The sequence below is a fragment of the Peromyscus eremicus genome, chromosome 15, assembly GCF_949786415.1.
Source record: "Peromyscus eremicus chromosome 15, PerEre_H2_v1, whole genome shotgun sequence".
Taxonomy (NCBI): Eukaryota; Metazoa; Chordata; class Mammalia; order Rodentia; family Cricetidae; genus Peromyscus; species Peromyscus eremicus.
Window position 1 is genome coordinate 34,442,219 of NC_081431.1, and position 27,684 is coordinate 34,469,902.

The following is a 27,684-nucleotide window of genomic DNA, read 5'->3' on the forward strand; positions in this document are numbered from 1 at the left end:
AGTTGACAATATAATCTAAAATATCCTCTTTAACTTGCCATCTACTGTTATTCCAAAGGTGGTATTAATTGCTGGCCAGGGAAGCTAGCCCAGGGGTACAATGCCATAGAAAAGCAACTTGTCAATTAGCTGGGATGTCTATAACTGTTTTGTGAAATCACTATTAAAAAACACGTTATTCTGTTACTAAACATCAAACTTGAAGGAGAACACCATACTTCCACAGAAAATATTTTTATTCCACTCATCCCTTGTATGAGAGTAATATGCCTATTGTAAAATTAAAGAGAAAAGACAATTCAATGACAAATCACCACATTTTGTTATTTAAAAATCTAAAAGTAATTTAACTGTCAACAGTATCAGGTAGACTAAACATACTAGACCCGATAAAAACTTTAGTCTATTAGTAAAGTCTCTTTTGCCAGGATTGGCTTCCCGGGCAGCTGATTTACCATATTGCTCGCTGAACTCCAGAAAGCAGCCCATGGTCAGCTAAGTGGCGGAAGACAATGCGACTAAGCCTCCAGCGACGCTTTACACCACGTGGACGGGATGTCATAACACACCGATTTCTGATTCTCACAGGACAGCTATCCCGTGGAAAGGCAGCAATTTCTTCACTAGCCATTTCCTAGGGGGAAATCATAACACAGATCACATCTCAGTACATAAAGCAAAGGAAGGATGGGCTAGAATCTTAGCCAAACACTGGATGTAGCAGTAAGCCTTAATCTTTGAGTAGAAACAAACCAGAAATGTTTGATGTTTTTCCAATATGATTTTAATGATTAAAGCAATGAGAAGAATCTACAAACCATAATGACAGTTCAGTATATTTTTATAAACAACATATACTGTGTAGCTAGCATTGAATTACAAAATAACATTATCAGCACCCAAGACTTTATCTGTGTTTCCCTTCTAAGGGTACTGGCCAATAGCTAACAGGCTCACTAACACCGTAAGTACACATTTCCCTATTGTAAATTGCATGTAATATGCTCACATAGCCTTTTCTCTTTCTGTTCATTTGTTTGGCTTTTTTACTCAACAATATGCTTGTGAGACCACCTACACTGTTCCAAGTGTCATTAATATGCTCAGTCTCCTTGGTGCTAGTTTTGTTGAGGGGCTGGAATTCCTTTATCTATTCTATAGCTGCTGGAAATCTGAGTAGCTTCCAGTTTTGAGCTGTTGTGAATAGTGCTGCTCCAAACATCCATGTTTAGGTCATTTAGAAAAAAATATGTGAATGCATTTATTGCCCCCATATAGACACACATTAATTTTTTGAAGTATGAAAGCTTGAAACCTCTGAGCTGATGAAACAGTAGGAAAGACCATGGCTTGAGACGAGTACAAAGTTGGATTCCCAAGAGCCTCAAAGTCTTAAGATAAAGATTCTGACTACTGCAGAAATAAAGGTGATCAAACAAGATTTACATGAAAAAAAAATTTGCAGTGTCCATGAATCTTGTACGTGTAATGCCTATGAAACTGGTAAATAATTGAGAGGATAAAGTATGGCAGATTAGGCTCAGGTTGTCAGTAAATATTTATTCTTACATAAGAGTTTGTTAATATGTATACTTATACCACTTTGTCAGATGTACTGGCACATACCACTGACCCTGTGACAGACTGTGGAAGACACAAAAAAAGTACAGTAACATTTAAAAGGACAAAAATTCAAATGATACCTAGGAAAACCATTAAATTAAACAATTGAGCATTCAAAGCTTCTGATGTCCAAAAGCTTACACACTCACTGACATGAAGTATGTGGAGAATCACATGAAACAACACAAGGTCAATGAATGTGCTAAGAATGTGCACTTACCTATGCATACCCTTCTTTTCCTCAAAAATAAAAGGTAGTTTACAGATGATACTTGGACAAGGAAAATGAAAGCAGGAAAGTTGAAAAAACCTGCTGGAACTGGACATAAATTTAACTTGTAAGCATCAGACGGCCCTGATCAGTTTGGATGGCTCAGTCTCTGCACTGCTATTGCTGGTACTCACACTAGAGGCATTTATTTTTGGGGTGTGTGTGTGTGTGGTAGGGGGTGAGGGTGGGGGTAGGACGGGACGGTGTTCTTCAGAAATAGCTCACTCATTTACCCTATGGCTTAATAGACAATTTGTATATATTTAATTATTATATACTGGCACAAGTATATTGTGAGATGGTTACCACAATCAAGCTAATCAATGTCATTTGGCTCATAGTTTTTGTATGTATTATCTGTCTACTCTTGGCAAATTTCAAGTTTAGAATATAGTACTGACTGACTAGTAAGCTATATTTTAGGTAGCATTTATTCACCTTAATACCCCAAGTGTGTCCCTGTTGACCAACTGAGTTTGACCCTATTGACTCCCAGCTCTTGGCAGCCACCATTTTACTCATGCTTCCGTGATCAAAGGTGTCGAGCTGAGTTGTCAAGGCCCTCTTCTTTACTGTCTTAAGTGGAACTGTAATGCCACTGTAGTAAAAGCCACAGCAGAGTGCTCCTGGGAACTCAGTTTTCTGGTGATTTAATTTAAACCAGATGAGATTTAAAAGAATATAATATAACAGCCAGGTATTGATGACAGGATTACACAGAGAAACCCTGTCTGGAAAAACCAAAGGGGGGGAAAAGAAAGAATACAAAACAGACTAAATCATTCTGCCAATTTGTATAAATGTTGTTTTTTTTTTTTCTATGAACTTTCAGTAAGGTAAACAGCCTTGAGTTTATAATTTCCTACAAGCCTCTTCAGTACATGTACTCTGTCACCACTTAAGTGTAAAACCATATGCCGCAGGAAGCCAAACAGGACCAACACCTTTTTATTTCACCAGAAGTACATGTCAACAAAGGAAGGCTAAATGGAAGACTGCCTAACCATGGACATGGAAGGGGCAAGGGTTCAGGAAGGCAGGTCCCGAGTAAGGACCACAGGTCATGTGTTCTGCATACAGCCCATGCATCAGCAATACCTTCAAATGCCTTGAAGGTTCCAAGACTGGGCTGAGGCTGGGGAGACCTTGCATCAGTATACTTCTCAGTTTCTATGTGGCCACCACTCACTAGTACCTGCTAGGGATTGTATAATGAAATGGCTAAAGAACCAGGAAGAAATGAATAGTTTTCCTTTATCCTAAACTCACCAAAGTTGATTTTAAGACTGTTTATTTTGACTTGAGCATTTGATCTTATTTATTCTCCAGAAATTACAGTAATACTAAGTTGCAATAAAACAGTATCAAAAAGAATCTGAAATGATGTCAGTTAATGATTTTGTGAAAGAAAGGGACTCAACTGGCTAACCTGAAGGTCTTTTGGCAAAATGGTGTTCTTTCTGAGAGAATTTATCCGAAGTCTCTCATCTGCATACTCATAAGCCATTTTTCGTCTCTTCACATCACGCAACATTTTCCAGTCTACATAGTAACCTCGAACCTGACTTGATGCAGATGGAGGAACCGCCTAAAAGACAGAGACCAGACCATGGGTACTGCAAGTGTTTTTCCAATCCATAAAGTTCTTTCAGTCACTACTTATGACTTTTAGCAATAAAATAAATTATACTTACTTGACACATATGCATGCACATGATGGGCATTTTGTGTATGGAGGTCAGATGACAACTTTTGTGAATCAGTTCTGTGTGTGTGTACACGTGTGTGTGTGTGTGTGTGTGTGTGTGTGTGTGTGTGTGTGTGCGCGCGCATGTGGAGGTCAGGGGACAACTTTCGTGAGTCAGTTCTCTCCTCACCACGTGAGTTCTTGGATTTGAACTACGCAGGCTTGGTGGCAAGTATTTTTACCCACTGAGCCATCTCATCAGCCCAAGACTTAGTATTTTAAAAAAAAATGATATATTACATTTATTTGTGTGTGCATGTGCATACTACAACACATGTGGAAATCAGGACAATTTGCAGGAATGTCCTTCTTTCTTAAATCATTGTCCCCTGCCCCACACCCTCATGTTCTGATGACTTCAATGTTCCTTAGCTATAAAATCAGAAACAATCTAAAGAGACTTTCCAAACTCCCACTACCGTATCTATCTACTCAGCAGCATTTGCACTACACTCTATACCCTCTCCAGTTATGTCAACTCTGTCCATTACAGTGACCACTAACCATGGATATGGCTGTAAGCAGTACAACTGGGGATATAATTCTTGCTATTAATTCACTTCAATTTTCAAATATCAAGCAACTTTGTTTTTGGTACAACTGTATTTTCCACTATGATGATGCAAAATTTAGCATCCCAACTGTAATATGCTTTAAGTACGATACAAATAAGATTTTGAAAACCTGTTTCCAACAGAGGAATGTCAATGTCTCATAAATCATTCTAATCTTGACTTGTTAAAATATGGATATACCTGGCTAAAAATGCATCTACTTTCTAACTTCAATGTAAATACTAGAAAAAATAAAAATCACCCCTGTGGTTGGCATTATATTTCTATTGGACAAAACTGCTACACGTGACTTCTCCACGTCCCTGCGATCAAACTTCATACACAAGACCCTATGTCACCTCCTGCCTGCAGAAAGGCAGAGCTCCGGCGATTCTTCTCTGTCCTCTCTATCATCAATGTTTCCCACTCTAGTGGACCTCTCCCTCTAACACGATGTTGTTTTGTCATGATAAAGGAAAAACAATTCAGGTCTCCCTCTCGTTGACACCCCTCCCTAGCAAAACTCTCTCGAAGACTTCTCCAATTTCCTTTGCTATTTCTCCCAGTTTCTGTCTGCATCACAACACTGCCACTCCTCAAATCTACAGGCAATTCCCAGTCCTTTCTTTAACCTTTCAGTTTTAGCGGAATGGCCTGCTCTGTGTTCGAAATTCTGTCACCACCTGCTTCCAAGCCACCACATGTGGCTTTGGTTGTCCTCCCTGACAGCTAGCTCCCTTGCACGGTCGGAGCCTCCGAGGCCTCAACCCTCCGACCCCCTTTCTCCTCCATTTACACGGAGTTCCATGTAATCGGAGTCAACCTCTTAGCTTTCCAATCACCGCTCCACACTTGAATGCCAAATTCCCGTTTGCCGCTTAGGCCTCTCCTAACCAAGGCGGAAGGGGAAAGCAGGTGGACGGAGCCCTGGGATTGGTCCTCCGTGCGCATTACAGCTGACAGGGTACGGGGGAACCCACAGGACACGGGATTCAGGGGTGAGAAGTGGGCTGGCGAGAAAGGCAAGGGCCTGACCTGCCGGAAAGTCCGCAGCAGCGAGCCCAGCACGGACGCCGCCATGCTCTCCGCCTCGCCAGCCAACCAGCGCCGCGTTACAACGCCGGAAACGCATTGCCCGAGAGGCGGGGCCTGTGCCTCCAAGGGCGGGCCCAGGGCAGGACTTAGCCTATAAGGAGGGAGGGGCTAGGTACGGGATTTGCACTCTCGCGGTATTTGACGGAACCTGGGCAAACCCATTCGGACCGCCCACTCTGGCCGAGGTGGTGCATTGAGGCTGCGCACTGCTCAGGGTTTCTCTTTCCCGGTGCCCGGCTGTTGAGGCCCCGCCCAACCTGCTCTCGTAGTCTTAGCGTTGGCGCCACTAGGTGGCACTTGCCGGCGTCTACCGCTCAGCCTGCAGAACTGGCACGTGTCACATTTCTGCTGTAATGGTAATGGAGATGATGATGGCAGTGGCGCTGATAGTTTCTATTTGCGTGTCTAGGGTTCTCATACACATTATATCAGTATTTAGGTTGTATACGTTTTACTTTTTATTTGTCACTGAGTATATATGTGTTGGGTGATGGTAGTGTGTGTGTATGTGCCATTTAAAACTGTTGTTTTCAGTCTAGTACAGGGTACTTTTCTGTCGTCCAAGTCTTGTGTCTTAGATATGTTGATTCGAAGAGGAGCTATTTACACAGGAACACCCCAGGACGAAGGAGAGCCTTTTCTTTAGAAGTTCCAATTCACTGAACATTTCTAATGGACTAGGGAGAGTCTGACTGAAACCATCGGACAGGAAAAAACAACAGAAACCCCTGCCGTCACACCTAAGATCTAAAAATTCCTAGACCAGCAGCAGCAGGGAGCATCTGTCTCAAACCCTTGTTAACGCCTTTCCCTCCCTACAACTAGGCGTTATCTATAGTCATCTCTAGATGTGGGTACACAGCAAACTCTTTTATTACCTTGTTTGTTGTTTTAAGATGTCTGTTTTTTAAGGTGAGAAAGCATGGGATTAGATGGGTGGGGAGATAGGAAGATCTGGGAGTTGAGGGAGGAGAAACCGTGATTAGAATATATTGTATAAAAATATATTTTCAATTTAAAAAAAGTTTAAATAATGTGTTACTGTTTCAACAAAGTTTTTGAAAGGGGCTTAAAAGTCAGACAGACACACTTATAAGCTGTAGAGTAAGAAATGGGTTTTATATAATTAAATTAATGCACAGACCTAAGGGATTTATTGAATTCCTAAAAGGCTGAGAAAGCAAATCTGAAAGATCACTATCTCTGGAAGTTAAACTTTTAACTGCTTCATTTTCCATAATACATTTCTTAATTTTCTCCCAAATACAGTGCTTTCAAAACCTCTAAGAATGAAGGGCATAAGGAGAGATAAAGCAAGAGTTGGAAATATTGACTGGAACTTGCAGATTTAACACAGAAGCTACAACTTTACAAACTAATCCTAAGGTGTTGTGCATTGGTGTGTGTAGAGTCTGTGAACTGTAGTCTGCCTGTATAGTTAAATTATGTTTATAGCAAAACTATAGTTAAAATGTTTACCACCTGCTTATTGCGTATCAGGCAGAGTGGGCATATGCATGTCTTTAATGGCTGACCACCCACTTACTGGGTTCACTTACTTGTCCAATGAACACATACTATATCTGCCCAACAATTTGAGGTAATTCACGATAACAAAAAAATCTCCAAAGAAAATCACTGGAAATTGCATTAAATACTCCTTTAGTTAAGAATAAGTCTAATAATCACAGTATACATTATTTTTTAGTGACCTTTCAGTTTGAGAAACTAAATAGTAGAACTAAATATTTTCTTTCATGATAAAATTGGCAATTCGTTGAAAACTAGGAGATTCCTCAGTAAAATCGCAAACAATACCTCCTCCAGAGAAAAACCTTTTGGTAATTTTGGGGAGTCGCTGAGATACCATATGACTTAGAGTCTAAAGCCACCTAGGAAACTGGCCCAGTGGGTGAAGGGAAGCAATGGCTGGTGGCAAGTGTGAAATAAAAGTCGAACTAACCAACTGCATACTTTTCCAATGGCTTTGAAATGTTTTAAAGTGAAATGCATCATTGTGATTTCTTAGAAATGAACCAGAAGATTCCAGAGTCCTGCTAAACTTGGAGACACAAAGTGAATACTGAGTGATGAGCAGTTACTCTGGATGTAGAACTGTAGAAAGGCAGTCCTTGGAGTAAAAGGCACGGTAGCTCGGGCAGCAGATGCAAGCGACTGGTGCTCTGGGAAGGAGGCAGGGACACATTTGGTCCGTGGAGAGACAAAGATCACTGCTGAAGTGAGCTCTTTAATTCTTTAGTTTCCTTTCTGCTCACACTTCCATCTTCTCTGTGGCAGCTTCAACAGCTCAAAAGTCTATTTGTGGGTGTGTCAGCAGGAGGCCTTGGGGAGAATGCATCTTCTCCCTCTGTTCTTCAGTGAGTTTGGAGATGTTCTTCGGCGTGGATCTTCTCATAGAGAGTTTCCCTGCACAGGAAGATAGTATATGCTGTGAAACAAGCCAAAAGCCTTCTAGATAAAACTGACCCTCAAGTTGCCTTGCTTCCCCATTAAAGGTTATTTAGTGATTAAACTTTCTTCAAACAGCTGCCTATCAATATTGTTCTCTGGAAGTCACCCCCTGCCACCCCACCCCACCCCGCCCCACCCCTCAGGACCTTGGTCTGGAGCTGGCTGTAGATAGCACTGCTGTAGTCTTACTGAACAACAGTGCCCGCTGCAGCCATTTGGAGAGGACTTGCTGAGCTACCCCTCTGCCCTCCAACTGCTATCACACAACCTTAATCAGCTTTCTTTGTGTGAAACTAGTTTTGAAAACATCCTTCCCCGTTGGTAGGCTATGTTTTTATCCTGCATTATAGTATCACAAGGAACATGGCCAAGAATTCATATCCACAGTGTCCTAAGAATAGTCAGGAGAATTAAATCTGTCTAGAGTTGGGCACAGGACCTTGGCCAGATCTTCCTGGGAAGTGGCCAGAAAGACATTAAGCCCTAGGAACCATGTAGATCGGATTGGTTTCCTTGTTGAAAACAGCAGACAAAACAGAGTGATAATGCACAACTGTAATCCCAGCTCTTGGGAGATAGAGGTAGAAGGATCAGGGGTTCAAGGCTAGCCACCATGGGCTACAGTGAGGCCCTGCTGAAAAGAACAAAAACATAAGCAAACAGCAACAACAGAAGACAGTGGCTAATTGGTGGAAATGGAAAGGTATCCCAGGATCTGGTGCTCTCAGGCCTGCTAGGGTAAATATTCATGACCTACAAGCTTTTGGTACTCTTTATCAGTTTATTATAAGGGATGCAGATAGATGGACAGATGGAGGAAATGTATAAGGCATGACATAGGAGAAGAGAACAGAACTTCATGCCCTTTCTGCTCTCCAGGGAACTGTGCTCCTTCACCCCACACTCCAGAGAGTCGCTTTAAACATCCTTAGTAACTATAAAAGTATAGTAAAATATACATAATGTTTAATCCATTTCATACTTCTGTGATAGCTACAGGATATCTAAGATTTGGTAATTCATAAAGAACAGAGATTTGGGATAGAGATATAGCTCAGTTGGTTGAGAACATGCTGTATGAGGATATATGAGGAATCCCTGGTTAGATTCCCAACACTACATAAATTGGGTTAGTGGCTCATACCTGTCATCCTGGCGCTTGGGAGATGAAGGTAGGAGGGTGAGAAGTTCAGTTACACAAAGTCTGAGGTCAGCCTGGACTATGTGAGACTGTCTCAGAAACGACAAACACAAATGCCTTGCACAGAGGCCGGAAGAGGGCATCAGATCCCCCAGAACTAGAGGAACCGACCCTTGTGAGCCATAATATGGGTGCTGGGAATTGAACTCAGATTCTTTGGAAGAGCAGCCATCTTAACCCCGAGCCATTTCTCCAGCCCCATGGGGGGACCTTCTTGTTACATCATCACCACAGCAAGAGAGTGAGTGAGTGACAGAAGAAGCAGATTCACTTGAATCACAAACACACGTTTAAGGCAGCAAGCCACCTCCCTCATGTGATAGTAATCTATTAGACTATGACCTAATCACTTTGTACGGTCCGGCCTCTGTTGCATTGAGGGAAATGTCAACACATAACATAAAGTTATCCATCTTAGCCATTTCATGTATACAGGTCATGGCACTAACTGCCTTCATATTATTTTGCGTCTGTTGCTAACATTTACTTCGCCACCATTTACTTATACCCTCTTCTGGCCCATGTGGGCACTTATTTCATGCATGTGGTGAACAGACATACATGCAGGCAGAACACCCATACACATAAAATAAGAATAAAAAAGAAGGCCCTTGTCAGATCTGGGCCCCTTCATGTTATACTTTTGAGCTTCCAGAACATTAGGAAATAAATCTCTGGGATTTGAATTTGTTTGTTTTCATTTTTTGAGACACTGTCTTGTGTAGCCTGGGCTGGCTTCAAACTTGCTGTGACTTTGAAGTTTTGATCCTCCTAATTATCTTCCATAAAGGAAACTCTTCCAAACAGTGACTTCCCTATTTCCCTACCCCCAGCCACTGCCTACTACCACTTTCTTTACAGTTTTGAGTACTTCAGGAATCTGATATAAGTGGAGTCACCCAATGTTTGTCCCTTTGTGACTGGCTTTGTTATTTTGAGACAGGTTTCACTGTGTAGCCCAAGTTGGCCTCAAACATGTATGTTCCAGCTTCCTTAGTGCGACTGGCTTCTTTGATCATGCCTTCAAGTTTTATCTAGACTGCAGCACGTCTCAGTACTTTATTGGTTTTCTAGGGCTGGATGCCATTCTGTTGTGTGGTCATACCGTACTTTGCCTCTCTCAATTGAAACTTTATTGACTTCTACCTTTTGGCAATCGTGAATAATCCTCTGTGTGCAATGTGAGCCTATGTGTGCAAATATCTTAAACAGTGTTAGTTTAAACACCTTATAGAATGTTTATCATTTTGGGAGGGTACTAAAGCGATGTTGATTTTGAGACACAAGTCTCTGAGGTAATGTGATCAGATTCCAGGACCTCCTTTAATCAATTTGCTTTGTAAAACAGCCTAAGACCCCCACCCCCACCCTGGTGCACTCCCCTCTCTGTTTTTATTTCAGGGGAGCTTAGGGAGGTCTCAAGATGAGTTCATTTGAGTTCTCTTGATGAGTATTTTTTCTTTTTCTTTTTTTTTTTTTTTAAAGATTTATTTATTATGTGTACAGTATTCCGCCTGCATGTATGCGTGCAGGCCAGAAGATGGCACCAGATCTCATTACAGATGGTTGTGAGCCACCATGTGGTTGCTGGGAATTAAACTCAGGACCTCTGGAAGAGCAGCCAGTGCTCTTAACCTCTAAGCCATCTCTCCAGCCCAAGTTATTTTTCTTGACCATTCAAGAGAACACAAATAAATCTGTTGTTCTTAGTATCCTGACATATTAGAACCAAGGGAACCATCATTGGTCATTCATTTACTCAGTCAATATTCATAGTTATTCATATTTATCAAGTGTTTATTGTGTATCAATATGTGAATTAGGTATGTGTGTGATGGAGACCAAAAATCTCTGCCCTTCTGATGAGGTTGGAGATTATCCCTTCAGATGGGTATGGAGATACTCATTATTGTCAATTACATTACTTTTGCTTTGCCTTATAGTTTTCCTATAAAGTACCCTTTGGGTGAACAGTGAAATTTGTGAATTAAATATCTTGAAATCTAGTTGCAAGAGTGTAATCCAGTGTCATATTGGGTTGGGGTTGAATAAAAGTGTAAGGATGACATCATAGAGGATGAAATTGAGATGCAGAACTGTTTCAGTAACTCACTAAGCCCACAGAGCTGGTCCTGGTCCACACCCTATGTTTTTGTCTGTATTTGTCCTCTGGAGATGTGATGGTTCAGGGATAAAGGCCTGTCTGTTGTAGTGGAATACTTTGCCTATACAATGGATTAACTGGCTAATATATGTAACTTCTACCATTTTAGTCAATCAACAAGCCAGTGAGATTTTTCTCCAAAAAAAATTCTAATACAGACACACACACACACACACACACACACACACACACACACACACATGCAGAATGTAAAGGAAATGGGTAGCATTGTTGTTTTTGAAGAAGAAAAATAATGCATAGTCTTGCCTCATCAGGCATTGACACAATATATATTATATAGCCATAAAGTAGAGCAACTATAGTGCTCATGATAAAAGCAACAGATGACAAATGAACTAGAATAAATATGGAAGACGTTAAAGCTTGATAATGTATTAAAGACAGTGTAAGCTCAGTGAAAAAGAAAGTGTCTGGAAAAACTGAGGAAACTTGAAGTATTGTCATCATTTCTTACCAGATATCAAAGTACACTTCAGGTGAAGAGGTTAAAAGTGGGGTGGGAGCCGAGTGGTGGTGGTGCATGCCTTTAATTGCAGCACGCTGGAGGCAGAGGCAGGTGGAGGATCTCTGTGAGTTCGAGGCCAGCCTGGGCTACAGAGTGAGATCCAGGAAAGGCGCCAAAGCCACACAGAGAAATCCTGTCTCAAAAAATCAAAAAAAAAAAAAAAAAAAGTGGGGTGGGGTAGCTGAAGCCATGGGTCAGTGCTTATAAGCATTGTATTGGTCTTGTAGAAGACCCAAGTTTGGTCCCCAGTACTCACATTGTGTAGCTCACAACCTGTAACTCCAACTCCAGTGAGATCTGGCCTCTACAGAGCTTCACTCATGTGCACATATCCCCTTACAGACACACATGTATATACATAATTTGAAACTGAGAATAAAAATAAATCTTTTTTAAAAAAAGAAAATACACTTTTTAAACAGTTAAATTCCAATAGACAATTCTCAGGATGTCCAATAACATTAAAAGTACTCAGCCTCACTGATTTCCAAGGGAATACAAGTTAAATTAAAGGGATTGAGATAAACTAGCAAGCCAGTTTTTTTCCTTTTAATTTAATGTTCTCCTAGGTGTGGGAAAATGAGGAACTTTATATGCTGTTGTGGGACTCCAAATGCTCTAGCTTGACTACAGAGCAACTCAGAAATAGTTTTTCCAAAATGTATACCAAGTTATGTTACTTTTGTTGTGGAGTATTCACCAGAGAAGACGGCTTGGACATGGGTTTTAGCCAAGAGAAAGTCTTTATTAACCAGCCAGTAGCTACATTGGGTATTCGAAATCCCCGTGTACCGACAAGCCTTTCTCAAAGTGAGCTTTAAAGCATAAAAACCATGTTCTGGGTTGACATACTCCAGTTAAGAAGAGCAGTTAGCCAGAAGCAGAACTACAGAAGCCAAAAAGCAAGGTTAGTACGTTTTCATTTTGAGACTTTTCAGTACTATATGGACTTTGATGGGTTAGACCTTTGTTTGGCAAGTGGTACTGTCTATGTGCCGAGTTTTACAGCCTGAATGGTACTTCCACCATGAAGTCAGTTGTGCTAAGGTCTGAGGCCTCCTAAGTCTGGGACCCTGTTACACTTTGAGGAATGTATTCTGAGGAAAAACTGAAACAGTGTAAAGTTATACATAATTACACTTACATGGGATAAATTACACTTATTTATCATCAGAGAAAATTAGTAAGCCCACAGTGCAGAATGAGTTAAATGGATTAAAACATAACATGTCCTAATTCTAACTGTAAAAAAAATAATAATGGAAGGGGCTGGAGGGATGGCTAACCCTATCCTCTGTCCAAGGGCCAGGTTGGATTCCCAGAACCCACACAACAACTCACAACTATCTAACTCCAGTCCCAGAGATCCAACGCTCTCTTCTGGTCTTCATGGGCACTAGACACACATGTGATGCACATACATATATGAAGGCAAACTACCCCCACACATAGAATGAAATAAAATAAAATAAAAACAGTATGATGGGGCTACAAGATGGCTCAGCAGGTAGACACTGGCCACTAGCCCTGATGACCTGAGTTTGAGCCTCAGGACCCACATGGTGGAAGGGGAACATCTGTTTCTACAAATTGTCCTCAGATTTCTGTAAGTACACCGTGGAATGCATAGCCCCCTCCCCAATAAATCAGCATAATAAAAATGTTTACAAATCTGCTGCTTGCTGTGTGTAATAGTTCACACTTATATCCTGGCACTAAAGAAACTGAGACAAGAGGATCACCATGAGATTCAGGTCTGTCTGGGCAACATAGAAAGACACTTCATAAAAAAAGTGTAATGTTTTTCAAATATATACACATATATGCATATTACTGGCAATTTTATGATGTAAATTTTTCCAGATTCCTTATAATTTACATATATTACTTTAATACTTACATATATATACAGAGGTTAATTTATAAAACACTAACTAGTTCTTATCTTCCAAATCCATCATTTCCATATATTTTTAAAAATTATTTTATCACTATATTTTATGTGTATGAATGTTTTGCCTGCATTTATGTGTGCCTGGTGCCCATGGAGGCCAGAAGAGGACAATCAGCTGTTCAGGGACTGGGGTTACAGATGGTTATGAACCACCATGTGGGTGCTGAGAATCCAGTCTGGTTGTCTGGAAGTGCTCTCACCCGCTGAGCCATCTTGCCAGTACCCCAGATATTTTTCAAGTGTGTTTTTCAGTGGTGAAGGAAAGGGTCATTCCTAGTGCTCATCAGTATCCTTTGTTTATCCTCAGGGACCAGGCTGTCAGAGTTCTGACCAAAGCAGCAAGACGTCAAGACTTCAAGGAGGTTTGCTTCACTCACATTTATTATCAGTGCAGAACCATCCACTCACTTCATTCTCTGGCTCCTCTTTGGCTCCATCAACCACTCTGTTGTCAAAGGGTTGGTTTGTAATTTACTCCTCATACAGGATCAATGGTTTCCTGACTCTCTCTGCTTAGGGAGGATTACGTATTCGTTCCTTTTTCTTGTCTTGTAACTGGGAAGTAACAGAATGAACTTGGCACCAGCCTCTTAGTTCCACAGCAGGAGGCTTAGGTGGCCGGTTCTTATCCCATGTCTGTGGCCACGAGGAGTCGCCAGCATCCTTGGCTCTGACCCATTCCGCATCTGCACCTTCACAGCGACACTGTTGTCAGAGGGGCTACAACCAGGCCTTTCACACAAGAGCTGGCTGTGTTTGAACTCATGAGAACCAGACTTCTTGGACAAATAGGGGACTTCGAAGAAGAGGATAGTGGGAATGAAGGAGAACATGTGGAGGGAAACAGAAAGGCAACACACACACACACACACACACACACACACACACACACACACAAATTCCAGCTCTGAAATGGTGTATACAGACCATGGATGAAAGCACTATTCTCATTACAAATCTGCCTTCATTTAGACTCTACCAAATAATAATTCTATTGGGGCTGGAGAGATGGCTCAGCCGTTAAAGGCTAGCTCAGAACCAATAATAACAATAATAATATTAATAATTCTGTTGGTTTACTAGCGTGGCTGCAGTGGGCTTGTGAGCCTCCTCCTGAAGTTAAGTGCTATGAGCCATTTGGACACATGATGGCGGTAACACTACATCTGAAGTCTAACAGCCAGGGTCTCTTGGCAGATTCCGCAGGTCTCACCTGTGTATGTGCCCCCAACCCCAGCTGCACTCCAAATAAAATGATAACACCTTGTCTATCATTAGATGGGACTCATGTCTGGGATTAATTTGCCTCTTTTGCTTGCATTGTATAGGGAATTGCACAATAAAAACTGCAAGGGAAATACTGTCAGAGGAAGTTAAACATGAAGTATTTCCCTTTCTTTCCCAGACTCTCAACTTGTCACAGATTTTTATTTGCTATTTAATAAAGAAAAATGAAATCATTAAATTCAATTTTAAACCATTAGCAAGAATTGAACCACTCATTTCTAGATTATGCCATGCCAGTTCACAATGCAAAGTATGAGCATTTTAATTGCATGCAGAATCACTGAGATTACACAATCCATATTTTATAATGTGTGATTGCCTATGCATCTCATTTTTACCAGAACAGTATGAATATTGCATAAAACTAACTCAGTGGCTTTTCTTTCTTTTCCTGATAGGTGTATGCCCCCATTTATATTCTATTGAGGAGAGGGAGGAGCCAATTCACAAATAAATATATGTCAGGTAGAGATGTGCTGTGGAGAGTGAGACAGGGAAGGAGGAGAATTATGGTAGCAGTCTCTGTTAGAGGATACAATAAGAGAAGGACTTTTGATGACATTTAAATGGCAATCTGAAGGATGTAAGGGATTGAGCCCAGAGGTTTCTAGAGAAAAAACATTCCAGGCTTCAGAGAGAATACACATAAAAATATAAAGGCTGTGAAGTGGGAGAGGCCTTAACTGGAGTTAAATAAGGTAGAGAAAGCAGAAGGGGTCAGAACAGTGGGGCTCCTGGTATCCCACAGAGGGCTTTGAACTCCCAACGTGAACTTCAGTAGAGATCAGCACTTGCAAATTGCACCAGGAACAGCAGTAGCTTCAGCTTCTTTCCTTTCACACAGTACTAGCCACTACTGTGACCTCTCTCAGTGTCACCGCTTAGCCTAGCTACTTCCTGGGTGACCCGAGTTTTAAGCAGGCAATACTGGCTTAGTTCACTTGTATTCAAAGGCACCTTGTGTTTAGATCAGGTGTCTCGGAGTTCTTGTCCATGGATTTCTCTGATGCTGGTTTGGACATCCAAAGAACCAGAAGCCTGTTTGTCACTTACTTATGCACAGCTCCTGTGTCCAGTGAGCTAACACTGAAGAGATACCCTAAACCAATGGTATGGGGCGCCTCAGAAGGTCTCCAAGAGATACTGAGCAATGGTGACCTAATTTGCCATGGCTAGTTTGGTGTGAATGGCACTTTTGTTTTGCTTCTCCATGCTTTCTCCTCCCACTGTCCTAATCCCTTACTTACTTTTGTACCAGGTTGATCCCCCAAAATTACTTGCACACAAACCTTTATTTTTGGATTCCACTTTGAGAATGGATTGGGAAATGTAGGTGGAAATGAAAAATACCCCATCCAAAGGACCATCTACATCTTGTTGATTATACTGCAGGTCTTCAATAGCCTTTATTCCTATTCTTGGTCCTGAATTCAGAAAGTCTTCACCTCTTATCTATACTACGATTAACTGGATTTTAAACTTCTCTTTTAGCCTCTCCTTTTTTATTGTTTTGTTTTTGAGGCAGGATCTCACTTTGTATTGGCCTCAAACTCTCAGTGTAGGCTGGACTGGCCTCAAACTTGTGGTGAACTTCCTCCCCTTGCCTCCCAAGCATTATAGATGTGTGCCACCATACCCGTACAGATGTGTGCCACCATACCAGTACAGATGTGTGCCACTGTACCAGGCCCCCCTTTTACTTGACCCATTATTTTCCCGACATTAGCACCTATCTTTTTCCCCTGTCAGCGTGACCATCTCAAAACACTACCTGCTTTGAGAAGATACCTGCTCCAAATAAAATCCAAAGCCCTTAGAGTACTATTCCTGATCACAGTAGAACTCTAACTTCCCAGCATTCTCCCAAATACCTCTGACCACACTGGGGTTTTCATTTCTCCACTCTTCCCTCAAGTGGTTTCCCTCAAAGCTATTCTTTCAACCAACCTTTCCATTCAGACCAGTTTAATTCACACTAGTTTCTTTTGACCGAGAGGGTGAGGAGATGGCAAGGTTGAGAGAAGAGTACATTGTGCAGGATGTGTCCTGTGTGAACATAGTTCCATATATGTGTTTTTAGCTAACCTGCTACAGTGTAGGGTTCTGAAGCATTTTCCTCAGGGTAGAGCACTGCTTTGAGTTTGAGAAAGAAAAAAAAGAAAATTTGTTTTTGCAGAACTTGAGGTTATCTTGTGGTAAAATAAAGTTCTGAGTGGAGCAAATGTGTGAAAAGCCTTTTAATTGTTATACTATTCATAATGGCTAATGTCTAGGTAAAGAGAAAACAGTACACACTGGTACATTTTAAATTGATAGTAGTGGATGAAAGAGTCAATTTCCATTTAGCATTCTCAACTAAAATAGGAGTATTCCATTTTCTTCCCAGTAGCTTCAAGGAGGGGCTTGTGTGCTTGTTTTCACTGATTACAGATAATATGCACGCAAAGAGGTTTTTCTTCCTGAGTCTCATTTTCCATCCACGTAGTCAATGTCTTCTTGACTTGGGGCCTTGGAATTCTTTCTACCTCTCTGGTTGTGCCTCCAGGACCACTGGAGACAGCATGCAAGTTGGCCATGTAAGACAGGGCGCATGGGCACATGGGACTGACGTGCAGTCCATAACATTCGGCAACTTGGCCTCCCTGGTTCACAGTTGCAGCACTTCATTTTATTTGCTTATTTTTGTGTCAAGCATCAAGCACATGCTAGGCAAGTGTCCTGTCACTTGGTAGAACTGAGCTATGCCCTCAGGCCATATTTTTTATTTTTTATTTTTGTTGTTGTTATAATTCTGCTGTGATTCAGATAGGCCAAGTAAGTGGCTGCTTGAGGTAGAAATGGTTTTAGGATGATCTTGTTTAACTAATGAGGCATAGCTAAGCATTATGGTAATTCTAAATCCTTCTGTCCAGCTCCTAGGGATTGTAATCTCAGCCATCCTGGGTATCACATATCGTCTGTTCTCAGTGTGAGCAACTCCTTCCTCTTGGACTACTTCTCCACTCTAAGGCTTTTCTCTATTTCTCCTCATTAAATCACTTTCTTATTGTTCCATAAAAAGTTGTCACAACCTCAACAGCTCAACACAACAGAAATATATCCTCGAACGGTCTGGAGGCCAGATGCCCCAAATCAAGACACCAGCAGGGCTGTGCCCCCTTCAAGGCTCCTGGGGAGACTTCCCTCTTGCCTCTTCATTTGCATCTTCTGAGCATTCCTGCCAATTCTCATCCTCTGGCTCTTTGCTCTATGTGTGAGTCTCTGGTTTTTTGTTTTGTTTTGTTTTTTCTCCCTTTGATTAGAACACTCTTATTTGGATTAAGGGCCCATCCTCATCAAAACAATCTCATTTCAACCTTTACGTTGATTATACCCAAGAAGACTTTTCATATGAGCTCACCTTCTGAGGTTGAGGAGAGGGAAGCAAACACACCACGCTTACCTCGGCTTCAGTGTAAGCACCTTAACTTCTCTTGTCAGCTGTTTTTACCTCGTTTACAGTTCCCCCGTTCCTCTCTTCTTAATTAACTCCCTTAGGGCTGATTCATAATTTATGTGCACAAGACCTGGCAATTTTAAAAGCATATGCAAAGTAAGCACATAAAGATTAGAATTTCTCACAGAGGTAATGCAAAGTCAGGGAAGGAGGACAGAGGAACCCGTGTAGTCGCACACACTCTGATAGTGTGTATTATTTCCCCCAGCTCATCGGAAAGTTTCTAAAGATGGCACATTGCTTTCAAGTTCTTAGCAAAGGGTCTGGTATACCAGAGGTGTTCAGAAATAGTTCTGGATTGATGACTGAAGTTCTTAACTGTCATGATGTCCTAACCAGACCATCAGCCTTGGTAAGAATAGACCAGATTAATACCAAAGTCTGTCTTCATTGTTCTTGGACTTTCTCCTCAATTCCAGCTTATACGGATACAATCTGCTAGCCTGATATTTTAAAAGTGCCCTTCTGTCTCTTTGCCCAATGGCAAAAATCCCAGAATGATAATGGGGCAACCTAGATGTTTTGTCTCTTTCAGAGAAAGACTGGAACAAAAGTATCCTTGGAAGCATAGCAGGGGGAGCAAGGCTTTCATGACCAACCCAAATGGAGCCTCAAGATCTATAGCTGTCCCTCTGAGAACACCGAGTCCAGAAGTCAGAGAAGAGACTCAACTTGGTTGTTCAAAGAAAAGGTGCTCTGGCCTGTCCAGAACTAGCACCAACAAGTCTTACGTGGTGGTGATAGTAGTGATGTTCGCAGGACATATTCACCAGCTGGCTGAAAGCCAAGTAGACATGCTTACCCTCAAATTCCCTGGAGTGGTGGTTCTCAACCTTCCTAATGCTGTGACCTTTTAATACAGTTCCTCATGTTGTGGTGACCCCCAACCATAACATTATTTTCATTGCTATTTCATAACTGTAATCTTGCTACTGCTATGAATCATAATGTAAATATTTGTGATTTTTGATAAGCTTAGGCGACCCCTGTGCCTTTGACCCCCAAATGGAGTCACGACCCCCAAGTTGAGAACTATTGCTCTAGAATGTGTAAGAGAGCTTTGCCTGCTCCCGAGAGAGACAGGGACGCCAGGGCTTCTTGGCCTTTGTGAATTTCAGATCAGCCTCAGTGGAGTTGTGGAGGGCCACAGTGTTCCCTCTGCTGTCCCTGTGCCTGAAACTGACCTGATTGTCAGGCTGGTTCCAGCACTCACATCTGCCTCTGCAGATGTGTGGGTGACTCTTCTTACCAGAAGAACGTTGACATTTGGAGGTTTTGAATCTGACTCAGTGTCCTTTCAGACACTCTCTTCCAGCTGCTTGTGGCTCAGTCTGAACAGAATGTTTTGTGTGGTTTCAGAGAGAAGGCCACACCCATTTCCCTTTGCAATGTCCATAATGGATTTTCACTTGAAGGAATAAACACTTGATAGGAAAGCAGCTTTTTCTTTCTCCCACATTGTTTCTCCCCTGCCTCCTCTTCTTTCTCTGCTTCCCAGTTCTTCTAATTCCAAACCCAACCAATGAAAAGGCAAATTATTAGGATTTAACAAAATGCATTACTTTTGGTAACTACGAGGACAAAACTACCAAAGAGCCATAAGTTAATGAGATCTGAAGGTAGAAAACATCTGCAAGCCACCGGGAGATGTCCCCATTCCTGCACTCAAAAGTACAAATCCATGTGACCTTCAGCCCCAGAGCAGATACAGAACAGTATATCACATCATCATGCCCAGGGCACACACCAGAGCCTGGAAAAGAGCAAGAGGACAGAATGTTTACTTTACATTTCATGTTTACCTTACATTTACATTTCATGTTTATCAAAGATCCTCTCTCCACAGCTTTCTCTCAGGACTCTCTAAAAACATCCGAAGAAATCCTTGAGTGTCTACCCTCCCCATCTCTAGGCTGGTTCCTGTTGGGGTAATAGAAATATTCCAGGGCTGTGGGTCTCTGTTGCATTTATCAATTGTCAATAAAACCAGGTGAATCTGCATCTCGACTTATTTTAGAAAAGGGAACTAAATTGTATGTGGAGACATTTTCATTATCGGCTCTGTGCCGCCGTAAAGATCTAACACGACCTTTTGGTGTCCCTCACTGGCTGTTTTCTCTCTCATCTCTAAGAATAGACCTATTCCAGGTCTCCCAGGTCACTGCCCAGGCCTTAGTCATGTGGGAGCCTCCAGCCTTCCATGGAGTCCTTGTGATCAAATCTTCCATGGAGCCCTTGTGATTAAATAGGTTACAAGTCTGAGCTCTCCTCGCTGGAGGTCTGCTGTGAGGCTTCCATTTGGGAGTCTGCTTTCTCTTCTTTGGTTGCAATCCATCATGTGCTGGTACTCTCAGCATCTCTGGTATACAGAAGGAAGGGAGGCAGGAAAAACAACAATAACTACTTATATGGTTCCGGCACAATAGGATACAAGTTACAGGATCCTGTCTTCTCAGTGTTCATTAATATTCCATACAGTCTCGAGAAATGGACAGTGTGTTCCTTAAAAGATACATGGAGATGGCAAGCAGTCATTAATTCATTTATTCCTTTCATGAAGCATGCTTCATTAATCTTCACTCCTTTCTATAAGAGTGCTGTTTTGTCTTGTCATCCAGAATGTGAGGTCTATAAGAGCTGGGCTGGTGTTGATAATGGGTTTACCTTGTCCAATTCTGTACCCCCCACCTGATAGAACAAGTTCTACCATGTAATAAGCGCTTAAGTAATTTTTGGAAATAAAGTTTGGATTATATTTGCTCTACTCTTATACATTATTCTGGTCACTGAAGTAGAAACAGTCATCTTTTTATACATTGGGAGTCTCTCTTCGAGGTTTGATGTCAGACTGTCTCCCACTCTAGTTTGATTTGGGATGGTGTAGAAAGCCTCACTCTCATGTTCGAGGAAACCAAAGGGTCTGCTTCCGGGAGAAGAACATTTGCCATATGAAGCAGGATGGTGACCCAGCTGGAAAAGCTGATGTCATGAAAATGAGAGACCAGGCCCACCCACGAGGTTCTTCCCTGCTGAGCCCATCTGTCTGGGTGGGCCATCCATGTCTACTATGAAGGATAAACTTTATCCCTCTATAGTAATGGACTGAGGTCTGATTAAGGTTGCTCTGAATACTGGGAAAATTCGAAGAAGGTTGGCATCAGTCCTTACTAATGATCTTATTTAGATAAATACATGGTGGTCATCTTTGTTTTTTCTAAGAAAATCAGACTGTGCAGATTATAGACATTGGTTTGTTAATCTTGCTGTGCCCCAATATGGCCAAATTTTTATCAGCTCTGTTTTCCAGATGGTGAGACCAAAGCAAACATGTTAACTTGATGCCAAGAAAGCTAATCCTGACATTACAGGGTTACTCCCTAGGCCTGTCAGCTTGTCCTTACTATCTGATGTGGAAAATGATTAGTTCTGTGATTCTAATATTATTTTCTTAACAACATATATTCGTTTAGGAAACAGTGATCTAGAAGAAACACTTTTGAATTTAGGACTCATCAGTTTCTACTAAGAAACAGAGGGAAGTTGGTGGGAAATGAACTGGTAAAATTATGGAGCTTAACATGGTGTTTAATTTTAATACTTTTTAATAATTTTAATACTGCTGATCTTTGACCTACACACTGGGGCAAAGTTCAAGGCACCTTTGCCCTTAGATTTCAGCCTTAAGTGTGGGATGCAGTTTGAGCAGCAGGTTCTGAAGCCAGACTTAGTTTTACGGTTTACTCAGCCTGCACATTGAGTCCTCAGCTGAAACACTCCCCATCATGATGGGATATTGTGAGGATTAGAGGGTCGAGCACATTTCATACTTAGAGCACCCAGTGTCCAATGAGCAGCCAGTAAATGATCTAGAATGACCACAAGGACAACGATTTCCCTCTAGCTGGAAGTCACAGGATCCTTTCTAAAAATGTTGTCTCATGTCATAAAATGGCAATTCCTATGTCTAATTGGTGTCTTATTTATCAGATATTATTTAAAAATGAAAGCCTCTGGGCATTTCCAGAGAAGAAGAGTAAGATTTAGGAGGAGTGGTCAAGAGAGAGAAGCAATAACTAGTTCTTGAATTAACTCAAAAACCTTTATTATGTGTCTGTCATATGCAAACCACTGTCCAGAGAACATATGCTATGCACCTGTGCATATACACGTGCAAACAATATCGTCTCTGACCTCAGCACACTCACTTATTGCCGTCTTAGCCAGGGAGCTTTCCCTGGTCCCCCAGGCAGAGTTAGTGTTCTCTTAGAATACTCTGGCACTAATCATACTCATAGACTTCGTAAGAATTTTCTTTTTTCAAATGTGTGTATATGTGTGTGCATCTGTGTGTTTGTATGGGTGCGTACACATGTATGTAGAGGCTGGAAGACAATGTCTGGCTGTCTTCAGAATGCTGTCCACCTCTTTGAAACAAAGTCACTCACTAGTCAAGAACTTGCCAATTGGGCTGGCTGGCTGGAGCACAGAGATCCTCCTGCCTACTCCTCCTACCAGAGATGGGATTGCAAGCATGCACCACCACTTTAAGTATTTTCACTTGGGTTTAGGACATTGGACTCAGGTCCTCATACTCATACGGCAGTTCTTTATCAACTGTGCCTTCCCTTCAGCCCATATCCTGGACAGCAAGCTATGAGCCCTGGAGCTTGGGGTCAGTTCTTTCTCATCTGTAGAACTCACTGGCTTTCTTAGCTAAGACAGTGATAACATCTGTTTCATACTTCCCTTTCTCCATGGTACTGGTACCTTTACCCTGAGATCGTACTTTTGGATTCCTTGTTAAACTTGACTCCTTCATGAGTCCTGTCCCTCGTGACCTTCCTATGGGTAGTTTTGCCTCTTTCATGCCATTGAACACAGTGGGCATCACCAGTGAGCTAGGAGAAAGAAGAGGCCTTTCTTGTTTAATAAGGGGCTTCTTGAGGAAGTCCAAAGGGCTAAGCTCAGGCTTACTGTGCTTTCAAAATCTAGCACTGGTCTCTCTCCTCTCCAAAAGACTCTCCTACCTATTAATGCAGCTTCCATGGTAAAGAATCATCCAGCACAAAGTGAAACTGGGGTCTAGAGGAAAAGGTTAGAGTCTTGATCAAACAACTTTTTGTTTGTTTGTTTGTTTTGTTTTGTTTTGTTTTTTCAATACAGGATTTCTCTGTATATCCCTGGCTGTTCTGGAACTCTCTCTATAGACAAGGCTAGTCTTGAACTCAGAGATCTGCCTCCCGAGTGCTGGGATTAATGGTGTGTACCACTATCTGCTGATCAAAGAACTTCTTGATCAGCTACATTTATCTTCCCCTTTCTTCCCTCCAAGTTCCCGGGGCCAGTCATTTCCTGAGCATGGCAGGTAATGAGCATCTGCCCATCTCATCTCTCAGTTGAGTCTCTATCGCCTCTGATTTGAAGATTTTCTGAAAGTAACCATACACGACATGCCATCGAAGATTTGAGCCAGAGCAACCTCCTGCGGATGTTCATGAACACCCTGCTGCTTGTTACAAGAATATAAGTAGTTATTAGGTTGTATAGGTTCTATACCATATGCCAGCCACCTGTCTGTCAGCCTGCATCACTGTCCATCTCCTAGACTACACAGGGCAGATCATCCTGCTGTGACAGGCACACTCCCAAACACATGCCATCTACCAAGACGTCACTGCATGCTTTGCTCCACAGTTGGGCTCACATAGTCACATAGCCCCCGAGGCCTCCTGCAAAGACGCAGCTCATCTCTCTCCCCTGCTGTGGTCGCGCTTAGCCAGAGCCCTCATTTATAATTACTTTTGAAGCGCAGCTTTCGACTTCTCCCAAAACCACAGTGCATGGTAGAAGGTAGGGCTGCCAGAATTTAAAAGAGTCAGGATGTCTGCTCTCCCCATGCCTCGGGCCATTTTCTTTGTTTGTGGGACATTGTAATGGAAAGGTGAACAGCCATGTTTCTGCTCTTGTCTGATGGCTCCTCTGGAATATAAACCAAAAGTCCCAGGGTTCATGTGGCGCCAGGACTCCATGACAGAGGCTCCTCGTAGAGACTGTTGGATAAGCTGAAGTTGGTTTTGGACTTGGCTAGACCAGCAGGATTCTTGGGGAGTTCGTCACTGTCACTGCCATGAGGCTGCTTATAAGGACGAAGCAAAAGTAATGACAGCCCTTGAAATCCTGGGTTTCCTTCTCCAGCTTCTTCAAGTCAGTGATGATGTGGTTTAAATGACATATGTCAAAGACAAATATATTCATTCTTTTCAAAGATTTTTATTCATTTATTTTTATGTGTTGTAAATGTTTTGCCTACTTGTATGTTTGTGCACCACGTGTGCCTGGTGTCCACAGAAGCCAGAAGAGGGTGTTGAGTCCCCTGAAACTGGATTTATGGATGGTTCTGACCTGCCTTGTGGGTGCTGGGAATTGAACCTGAGTCTTCTGGAAGAACATCAAGTGCTCTTCACTGCTGAACCACCTCTCCAGCCCCAGGTTCTGGACTCTGACCTGGTCTGCTTCTAAATTTTCCTATCTACTTAGGACTCACAAAACCAGCACATGTATAGATATTTTTACCACTGATCACAGAGGGGTTGGGCACAGTTGACCTCCAGAATCTGGCTCCTATTTGCCATTTCAACATACCACTTCCGCCTTTGAACTCTTGCTTTGATCAAAAGGCTTCTTTTTCCCATAATTTCCCACATTGTCGTCTTTCTAACAGGCTCTGTTAGGATCCCTCTTCTTTCCAAAGTGTCGGTCTCCCAAAGACTTGGGTGCTCTGCTTGGGTCTGCTCTTCTCACTTTACAGCTGTTCCTACGCATTCCAACAGTGTCAGCTGCCACCACTCTGGTCCCACGTCTGTCTCCATCCACACATCTCCTCTGAATTTCAGACCCTTAGCATCTCATTATGTATTTTTGAGTGTCTCAGTGGACACGCCAAACTGAAATCCAAAACTGGACTGACTCTTTTCCTGGAGCCTCGTCTACTGTCTGTTCTTCCAGCTTGAGTGAATAAGTGCTAAGGTAGAGCCTAGGATTCACCATGCCTTTCTTTCTTGCACCTTCTCACCCCAAAGAGGAGCTACTGATTTCTCCCCTCTGCATATCTCAGGAAATGCTATTATGTGCCTGGCTATCAAAAACAAAACAAAACAAAAACAAAAAACAAACAAACAACCCCCCCAAAAAAAACAACTCTGTACCATGCCTGCATTTAATCCATTAACAATCCCTACCAGTTCTCCTTGAGAATGTTCCCCCGACTCTGCTGTTTATTAAAAGAATACAAGTAGTTATTAGGTTGTATAGATTCTATACCATATCATTTCCATGCTCTTTTCTCCCGTCTATCACTCTTCCCTTTCTTCAATTTGGCCACCTTCCCTCCCCAGTCCATATAACTGTTATCACCTCCTTATTGATGTGTGTATCTCCAGACTAAACGTCCTTTAAAGCCAGTATTAATTCATTCCAACAGTGTTCGTGTGGTGACAGCTGTGAACTGCCTGCCCTTGTGAGGCTTACATTCTGATAAGAATGATGGCCGTCGTGTTAGAAGAATGGCAGCTGGGAGGAGAGCCTCAGCTGAGGGAAGGGACAGGGAATCCTGATTGAGGGAAAGGCTACATCATAAATCGGAGCATGACCTTCCTACATACAGCTGTGAGTTTGATCTCCTGCCTTCTTTCTTGAGACTTTCCCCCCACTGAGAAATGGAATGTACACTCACTGGGGGATATTTGAAAACACTGAGATACAAAAGAAACATGTACTAGAGCCTCATCATCTCTTAACACTGAAGTATTGACCGTTTCCGCTCAGTCGACACATTTTCAAAATGATCTTCCCCATCATGTAAGTGAACTAAGACAGACTGAGAAGACAAATATTGCATACTTCCCTTCATATGTGGAAAGTATGTGTCTGAATATGTATATGTGTGTGTGTCCGTCTTTGTGGATATGTGTGTATCTGTGTCCTGTGTATGTGTGTCTGTATATGTGTATGTGTGTATGTATGTGTGTCTCTCTGTGTGTGTATTTATGTATGTGTATGCCTGTGTGTGTGTGTGTGTGTGTGTGTGTGTGTGTGTGTGTGTGTTTGGTATGAAAGTAGAAGGGATCCTATAAGAGGGACAAGAAGCCTAAAAGGAAGGGAGGAGAGAAGGGAGAGGAAAAGATAAATATTACACTTACTCTTACAAACAGAATCTATATTTTATCTATGACAACAGCACAAGGGGACGTTAGAGGGAGGGGGGGCTCCTGAGAGGGGAGAGCAGGGATGGGGTGGGATGAATATAAGCAAAGTGCAATGATATATGTGTATGGAATGTCATAAGGAAAACTAATATTTTCTGTGCTGATTAAAAATTAATTTAAAAATCTTCCTACAGTAAAAGTCTAATATGATTTTTCTTGTAGAGAATCTTCAGTAGCTTCTTACTATCTAAAATCCCATGTGCTCAGCCCAATGCGTAGCAGTAGATACTAAATAGGACACTAAAGGCTTCAAATCATATGACAACATCTGTATTTAAACACAGATTATATTGCTTAAGTCCTCAGTACAGATGAGCTGCTTTGGAATGATGTCTTCCTATGTTTACACTTAAAATCTGTGATGCTAAATTATCTACTGACAACATCATGACATCGTCTCTCTATGCTATCTTTTATTTATTTTAACTACATTATTATTATTATTACTATTATTATTATTATTATTATTGTGTGTGTGTGTGTGTGTGTGTGTGTGTGTGTGTACATACCACTGAATGTGTGTAGAGGTCAGAGGACAACCCGCAGGAATCTTTTTCCTGGACTTGAATTTGGAATTCAGGTGGTCAGGGTTGGCAGCCTTTCCCTACTTAGGAGCCCTCTCACTGTCTCTACTCTTACTTGGGTGGCTGACAGCCAGAGAACTACATTTCCCAAGTCCTTTGCTGCAGTGCTCCCCGTTTGAAGCTGGCTAGTAAAAGCTGCTTTTGCTGAGAAGCCTCAACTTCACATTCAGACCCCTCCCCCTGGCTCTTGGCCTATCACCTTTTCTTCACTTGCAAAATGAATGTGTTTAACAGGAATGTGGAGTCTGGATCTTGTTGAAGCTGGCCTCTAAAGAAAGAAATGAAAGGCTTGTACTATGCACCTATATCAAGAATGGAATTATGCGTTTTGGCCAGTTGTGGCTTCCTATAATGGTCTCCATCTGCTGCAAAAAGAACTTCTTCGATAAGGGGTAAGAGCTGCAGTTACTTGTGGATATAGAGCTAAGTACTTAGAACACAGTTAG

General features: G+C 41.9%; 1 protein-coding gene and 2 long non-coding RNA genes across 3 annotated transcripts in view; 1 reads left to right on the plus strand and 2 right to left on the minus strand.

Annotated features, from left to right (window-relative positions):
* Positions 1-218: 218 nt before the first annotated feature.
* Mrps14 (mitochondrial ribosomal protein S14) lies at positions 219-5,359 on the minus strand. The gene is made up of 3 exons (XM_059280719.1): positions 5,231-5,359; positions 3,324-3,482; positions 219-634 (listed from the first exon to the last, which is right to left on the minus strand). The coding sequence occupies exons 1-3, from the start codon at positions 5,273-5,275 to the stop codon at positions 452-454; spliced, it is 387 nt and encodes a 128-aa protein (XP_059136702.1). The 5' UTR covers positions 5,276-5,359; the 3' UTR covers positions 219-451.
* An 80-nt stretch (positions 5,360-5,439) lies between these two features.
* LOC131925398 (uncharacterized) lies at positions 5,440-27,624 on the plus strand. Its single transcript, XR_009383236.1, has 5 exons — positions 5,440-5,646; positions 6,560-6,676; positions 13,915-13,969; positions 25,871-26,055; positions 27,473-27,624. It is a non-coding gene; the product is annotated as an uncharacterized LOC131925398 (long non-coding RNA).
* Positions 7,065-27,684, minus strand: part of LOC131925401 (uncharacterized) — a 54,629-nt gene continuing 34,009 nt past the window's right edge. The window contains exon 3 of the long non-coding RNA XR_009383239.1: positions 7,065-7,717. This is a non-coding gene — a long non-coding RNA (uncharacterized LOC131925401). The remainder of the gene's footprint in view (positions 7,718-27,684) is intronic.